This window comes from Argentina silus, assembly GCF_951799395.1.
Source record: "Argentina silus genome assembly, chromosome: X".
NCBI lineage: Eukaryota > Metazoa > Chordata > Actinopteri > Argentiniformes > Argentinidae > Argentina > Argentina silus.
Window position 1 is genome coordinate 46,729,032 of NC_139653.1, and position 7,500 is coordinate 46,736,531.

The 7,500-nt window shown below is 44.3% G+C and overlaps 3 protein-coding genes across 4 annotated transcripts in view; 2 read left to right on the forward strand and 1 right to left on the reverse strand.

Annotated features, from left to right (window-relative positions):
• The window catches only part of LOC310822993 (fibroblast growth factor receptor homolog 1), a 14,375-nt gene extending 13,894 nt beyond the window's left edge, over positions 1-481 (forward strand). Inside the window, exon 12 of the mRNA XM_083695616.1 lies at positions 1-481. This exon is cut by the window's left edge and continues 587 nt beyond it. The gene's annotated coding sequence lies outside the window, so the exon portion shown is untranslated.
• A 947-nt stretch (positions 482-1,428) lies between these two features.
• Positions 1,429-3,143, forward strand: tmem97 (transmembrane protein 97). Its single transcript, XM_083695747.1, has 3 exons — positions 1,429-1,623; positions 1,756-1,900; positions 2,432-3,143. Exons 1-3 carry the CDS (start codon positions 1,510-1,512, stop codon positions 2,707-2,709), a joined length of 537 nt encoding a protein of 178 aa, XP_083551873.1. The 5' UTR covers positions 1,429-1,509; the 3' UTR covers positions 2,710-3,143.
• Positions 3,144-4,275: 1,132 nt separating this feature from the next.
• On the reverse strand, positions 4,276-7,108 carry ift20 (intraflagellar transport 20 homolog (Chlamydomonas)). 2 transcript variants are annotated; one of them, XM_083696438.1, is made up of 5 exons: positions 7,022-7,108; positions 6,266-6,434; positions 5,875-5,949; positions 5,551-5,654; positions 4,276-5,368 (listed from the first exon to the last, which is right to left on the reverse strand). In XM_083696438.1, the coding sequence occupies exons 2-5, from the start codon at positions 6,350-6,352 to the stop codon at positions 5,287-5,289; spliced, it is 348 nt and encodes a 115-aa protein (XP_083552564.1). In that variant the 5' UTR covers positions 6,353-6,434; positions 7,022-7,108; the 3' UTR covers positions 4,276-5,286. The 2 variants fall into 2 exon arrangements, with proteins under 2 accessions (XP_083552564.1, XP_083552563.1); XM_083696437.1 differs by having other exon boundaries at positions 5,875-5,960.
• Positions 7,109-7,500: the final 392 nt, after the last annotated feature.

Genomic DNA, 7,500 nt, shown 5'->3' on the forward strand with positions numbered 1-7,500 from the left:
CAGACAGTGGTCCCGATCTGACAGAAAGTGTGTTTTTAAGAGTAATCTAATGAAAACAACAAGGATAGTGACTTACACTTATGAAAGCAGTTTCATGATGACTAATTAGATTTTTTAATGATTCGATGAATATGAATGTTATATTACTCAATTTTTGTTTCAGTAATGACTGTCAATAGTGTGATAACCTTGTTCGTCACATTTTTGTAAACATTATAAGTGATTTTGATATTTCCATGCACTTTAGATCTGTAAGTAGGCTGTATGAATATAATGATGTATTCAAAATATGCATATTCTTCATTTATTCATCTGTAAGAAGTTCCTGATGCTTGCTATGAAGTATTGATTGCATCTGGAATCTTAATTCTTATTAATTTGGGTGTTAAATTAACAAACATCAATAAATGCTCTGAAAGAAATCATTAATGTTAAAATATTACTTAAAATGCTTGAAAACACTTGGAATGCAATGGTGACATGTCAGTAGCCATCATCAATTACGTTTTGCCTTAGACACCATAAAACCACAATTATTAGAAGGGGAACACTACACCACACCGACGCAGGAAAAAACGTCTTAACAGTGGATATATTCTTTGGAATTGCGCAATGTGACTCTTACACACACACACACACGCACACACACACACACACACACACACACACACACACACACACACACACACGCGCACACACACACACACACACACACACGATCTTACAGTTCGAGTGCATTATTATTAGCCATTTCAACATCCACGGTGTTACACATCGAGCCGTTTGCAATCGTGTCGAATCAGTACTAGCACCAGTTGATTTAGTCACATCCTAAATTACTTCACCGGTTCCTGTTGCCGTTTCAAGGGCTCTTACTAAACCAGTTTAATTTCACGAAAACACTTTTAACATATTTTGTTTGACTTCCCCTCATTTGGTATCACAGTTACGCCATTGCATGGTAACCGGCTCAAAAGAACACTTGAACCGTCATAGCTTTTCTTACGAAGCTGACCCTTTATCCTCAAATTTTTGTTTGCAAAGACAGCAACTGTCAAGAGGATTTAGAGCTATCACTTTGTGAAAATGTAACACAGTTCTCTTCTTCTTTTTGCTCCTCATCTTCTTCTTTAGTGGGCAGCAGACGTTTTACTGCTACCCGCAAGCAAGGACCGTAATAAAGTACGCTCAATCTGGCCCTCTGACTAGCCAGGTCAGGTAGTATCCTCGCCATCTTGCTTACACCCGTCCAGTTCTTTCAAATTCCTACAGGCTTGGTATTCGTAGGGGCTAGAGGTCGATTTGGGATTGGGCGCAAAGTACATTCAAGACCGCCCTAATCTCGATCAACCAAGCAACAGGGCCAATAGAATCGAACCATACGACATGTGTTTCAACGACACCGCCCACCCACAAAGATAGCTTCATTTTCGGCTCCCTGTTAAGTGTGTAGCCTACCAGGGATAGTCTGTGAATGTAGTTATTATTCGGAATTTAAATTCACGCAACATGGGTATTCGCATATTAGAGATAATATTTTTCTTTTATTTCGCCTCTCACATTCCTATAACTTTTTTTATTGATTTTCAAGCGCTGCTTCCTGCGCAGGTGTATCCTCAAGTGGTAAGTATTTGGATGGTAGAGGATGAAGTAGTGTGTGTGTGTGTGTGTGTGTGCGCTGTGTGTTGATCACTGTAAGGCACTCTTAATCATGAATATAGTTCATCAGTAATTGGTTTTTATTCATTTTAACAGCTCAAAGATCTTCTGAAATGGTATGCAGCTGAATTCAAAGATCCCATGATGTTGGATCCTCCTGCCTGGTTCAAGTCATTCATCTTCTGTGAAGCGCTAGTGCAAACGCCTTTCTTCCCCATCGCTGCGTATGCCTTTCTGAAAGGTCAGACTCTGGTTAAGATGACAGCCCTACAGAATGCATGTTGTAAAGAGACCTTTGATTTAGCTTGTATAGTAACACAGCAATGCAGTAACCACGGCTGACCGCTAGGGGCTCCATGCCCCATGCTCAACACACTTTATAGAATAGAGAATAGTATAGTTCAGAAATACTATACTGACAAATTCTCAGTTATTTGTTTAAAGTATTGCATTTAAACTTCAAAGGTTGTGAGCTAGATTACGCCTGCCCTCTGACAATTGTCTCAGTTCCTCTCATATACAGTATGTTATGCATTATAGGTCTGACATCGATTACTGAATGAATCAATCTGTACTGTGCCCAGGGGAGGCTGGTGGAGGTAGAAATCGGAGGACAGCCTCATTGTAATGCATGGAACAGAATGAGGAATGGTGTCAAACACACCAAAAACATCTGACAACATCCCTCATTCCATCCCATGCATTACAATAATCCCGTCCTCCGACTTCTACCTCCACCGGCCTCCCCTGACTTGTGTCCTACATCCTACAGGAGGCTGCAAGTGGATTAGGACACCGGCTATCGTGTACGCCAGCCACGTGGCTACCACCTTGGTCCCCATCCTGGCCCACATCCTCCTCTACCCGTTCCCCACCGAGCCCCACCCCGGCCCCCAGACCCAGAGGGAACGCCTCGCCCTGGTGTCCATCTACGCTCCGTACCTCCTGGTTCCCCTCCTGCTGCTCTTCACCATGCTCTACAGCTCCGCCTACAACTCACCTGCCGCCCGCGGGGGGAGTGGCTCCGCCAAGACAAAGAAGACCAGATGAGACACTCGTCCAAGCAGGGGAGGCAGAACGGAAGAGCGGGGGAGGCTGGTGGGGGTAGAACGCCCCCCTTGGAGGACAGGCTCATTGTAATGCATGTAACGGTATCAAACGCGTGTGTTTGATGCCTTCCCTCATTCCATTCCATGCATTACAATAAGCTCGTCCTCCGATATCTACCTCCAACAGCCTGCCCTGAATCCAATTAGCACAAATCGTCATATTCTCATTCTGTGACCCTACTATCAATCTTTCATCATTTATACCGATACCATTTTTACAGTCACTTGTTTAATTGTATACTTTATGTAAGGTATAACAACGAACCTGTACGTCACAGTTCAACATCTAGTCCTTGATACAACTACATGTTTGTCTTTCTGCTACGTCCGTAGGAATCTTGATGCAGTTCAGCAGATGAATAAAAACGCTGTAATATCTGGTCTGTTCTGATTGTCAATTGAAACATTTATATCAAGCAAATGGCGTGGTTATGTCCAGCATTCATTTAAACTCAAATAGATCAGTTTAAATGAATGCTAAGTCATGCATCACAGTCATCTTGGTACAGATTGGAAGTGGTGGTCCAGTGGTCTGGGGTGGTCCAGTGGTCTAGCACCGTGGCCTGGGGTGGTCCAGGGGTCTAGCACCTTGGCCTAGGGTGGTCCAGTGGTCTAGCACCGTGGCCTGGGGTGGTCCATTGGTCTAGCACCGTGGCCTGGGGTGGTCCAGGGGTCTAGCACTGTGGCCTGTGGTGGTCCAGGGGTCTAGCACCATGGCCTGGGGTGGTCCAGGAGTCTAGCACCGTGATCTGGGGTGGTCCAATGGTCTAGCACCATGGCCTGGGGTGGTCCAGGTGTCTAGCACTGTGGCTTGGGGTGGTCCAGTGGTCTAGCACTGTGGTCTGGGGTGGTCCAGGGATCTAGCACCATGGCCTGGGGTGGTCCAGGGGTCTAGCACCATGGTCTGGGCTGGTCCAGCGGTCTAGCACCATGGCCTGGGGTGGTCCAGGGGTCTAGCACCATGGCCTGGGGTGGTCCAGGGGTCTAGCACCACGGCCTGGGGTGGTCCAGGGGTCTAGCACCGTGGCCTGGGGTGGTCCAGGGGTCTAGCACCATGGCCTGGGGTGGTCCAGGGGTCTAGCACCTTGGTCTGGGGTGGTCCAGGGGTCTAGCACCATGGCCTGGGGTGGTCCAGGGGTCTAGCACCGTGGCCTGGGGTGGTCCAGGGGTCTAGCACCATGGCCTGGGGTGGTCCAGCGGTCTAGCACCATGGCCTGGGGTGGTCCAGGGGTCTAGCACCGTGGCCTGGGGTGGTCCAGGGGTCTAGCACCATGGTCTGGGGTGGTCCAGGGGTCTAGCACCATGGCCTACACATATGCCCATGTCGGCATGGGTTAGAATCCAGCCCTGCTGACATACCCTCTCCTCCTTACTTTGCTGTCTTTCTTCACTATCTCTATCCAATAAAATGAAAAATGTAAGAGTGGGACTGCCCCACTCAAAGAAATAACCTTTAAAAAAGAAGTAGTGAACAGTGACACCAAAACAAGAGGTGGGAAAGAGAGAGTGGCAAATATCCTTTTTATTGAGCATATATATCATCTTCAGACAAAGTTTGTCAACAAAGTTTGCTTACTAACATTCAACTTCAATATGGACAAAATCAACAGTGAGAATGTGAATACACAGTATGTGATTGTTACAATGGCTGAATAGATACTGCAAATAAGCACACAAACAAACAGTAAAGATTATAATTCACTTTGAATGTACTTTACTGTTTGGTTATACACTGGCCTGAAATTCCAATAAGCCACCGATGGAATATGGTGTGGTCCCAGATAAATGCTAAAACAATTCAAACATGAGAACAAGATTTCTGTTCTGATGTAAACACACACAAATAAAGCTTACACACAACAGTAAGGGTTACATACAACACACAGCTAAATGAAATAACAACATTTGACATGTTCAAAATCATGGAATTATTTACAGTAACATGCAAATACTGTACTGTTTTTCTGTTGATAGAAAAAGGTAATAAAACTAGCTATACAGAGTAATTCTTCAGTATAAATAGTATAAATAAATTCCTTTGTATATAAATAGCTTCTTTCCCATTTTGCTTGTCTGACGTGTTGAAGGCATGAGAGTCCTAGGTTCTAATTAAATTCAAGCACTCAACACCTTAATGATAGAAATGCCTCACTAAGAGGGGGGGGGGCAATTTTGACACCTGCTGGTGAAAAGCTTGCTAAGGTGTTTAACTAAAGCTTAAAAAGGGAATACATTTATTTCTGACTCTGCTTGTGATCGGGGTAAACTGGTCTGTTTTTAGAGTTTGGATTGCTTTTGAGTAAAAGAGAGGTCATTGTGTTCAGTTGAGTGATTCCCATTGAGGGTATCACCCATAGAGAACAATAGACAGGCACCCTGGCAACATGGCCATAACACACACACACACACACACACACACACACACACACACACACACACACACACACACACACACACACACACACACACACACACACACACACACACACACACACACACACAGCCTTCGTGACAACCCTTACTTCTGCAGAATGAACTGGTCAATGAACTCATTCTGCTCAGCTTCTACTTTGGAGAGAGCTTCGTACTCTATGCGATATCTGCAACGAATCATAAACAAGACGTTATTAACTCCAGTGTTTTAACAGACATCAATGTCAACCTGTCCAATCCACCCAGACCCACAGGAGTGACCAGGCCCCAGGGGGGGTGGGGACTAGGAAACTATTTGGGATTCAGTCTGATGTTATCAGAGCCCTCTGGTGTCTGTCCTCACTCTTACCTCTCTAGCTGCATCTTCTTCTCTGCTATAAGAGCCTGTAGCTGTTGTTGCTGTGCCTCCCTCTGCTTGGCCACAGACTTCAACAGGTTCCTGGCTCCTATAGCCTGAGTGGCAGAGAGAGACAGAGAGAGAGCACAGCATGTTAACTCAGATAAGGGATTGTTCCTACAGAAAAACACAAGCATGCTTGGACGTCCACATGTCAAAGTCCACCAGACTTGATCTCTTGACAGCTTGAAAAGTGTGCTTTGAGAGATGGACTACTGGAGCTTCACAACAATTTGCTAGCTGCTTCATATGGAGCATTGTTGCCTCTTTTCCTACCTTCATCTTTTCAGTTTCTGCCTCTTTTGCCAATTCATCCACCAGCTCAATGAGACCTCCAACTATATTCTGAAACTGGCCAATTTCTGTTAAAGAAAACATGGTATCACGTGGTAATAATCAAAAATAATCAATTTATTTCTATCACGTGAAAATAATCAAAAATAATCAAAAATAATTTATTTTCAAGTCATTTAGCAGACGCTTTTATCCAAAGCAACTTAAAAAAAGTACATTTGTCTAAAGTATGTGGATATTCAAATATTCAAAGAATAGGGGGGGGGGGGGAGAGACCCCAAAGGAACTTAAAAAACATTGTGCAAATCCTACATCATTTATCACACAAGCTGGTGTGTCCGTGTCTGCATTGTGTATTATTAACTTTTCTTACTGTCAACAAAGTCTTTGCACTCTTCCTTGAGCTCGGTAGTCTTCTGGCCCACTTCAGGCTCCAGAACCCGCAGCTTGTTGAGTTCATCGAAATGAAGGCCAGCTTCAGCTAACGGGTCTTTCGCCATGGCCACAAGGCCTATCCCAGGAGGTTATGGTTAGGGAAGGGGCTGAAAACAAAACACAAACAACCAACCAAACAACAAATGAACAAAAGACGTAACGGTCAATTAAATTTAATGAGTTGGTGAGGTTGGCACACTGTGGTTTTGTGGGGCGGCACAAAGGGACATGGGCGCGGTGCATCTCAGTGTCCATAGTCACAGTGGCATGCTCTCCTGCTCTCTGATCTAACGTTACCCTGGCCTGATCTAAAAAGACAGGATGTGTGAAAGACTACAAGGAGATTAGATGTTAGATTAGTGGGAGCAAGGGGAAAGGAGCTGAGAAAAGGACTTGTCTAGGACGTCTGATGTGCAGCCAAGCACGCACTCTAAAGAGGGTCTACCGGTAGATGGTGTGGTGTCTATTGAAAATGATTAATTTCGGAACTTTTGACTTAGTAAGAGTTAGAAAATGACTCACAAACCAGACCAGCTGGCAAGTGGCTATCTTGCTAGTAGTCGACTAGCTGATCGACCCTGTAGTACCGATCGACCGTCTGCATCTGGTCATCTAAGTCTGTTCCTAGCTGGCTTGCACAAAGGTAATTATTGGATACAAGTGAGGAAACTCTTCAATTCAGTCATACACCTACCTTAAATTTCTTTCAATTTGCTATCAATGTTTTGATTATGTGGCAGAATCCACACGGGCAGACAAACTCCTCCTCTACTTCTCCGGCTGCCAAGGAAACAAACAGTTATGATCGGTCTTCCGTTAGTGGAACTCCGCCCACCTACTTCCGGTATATGGAACTGGGTATTTCTTCAAAATAAAAGCGCCCACGTTAAACTAGCATTCAAAATTACTAAATATGGATAAAGGAACTACAAACTATATTTAACTTATCTCAGGAAATAAACATTTAATCCTCTCAATGTATTAGTTGTGTTTTTGAGGGTTTGTAATTCTTTGAATCTAATATCGTAATGGTGAAAGACTGCTGGATTGCATAGGGCACATATAAGGGCTGTACATAAAAATGTGTCCAAGACTAAACGTGATATTTAGTGCCAATCTACTCAGCAACACTTTTAGAATATGAATCAAGTGAGTTTCACGAGCAATCATCAG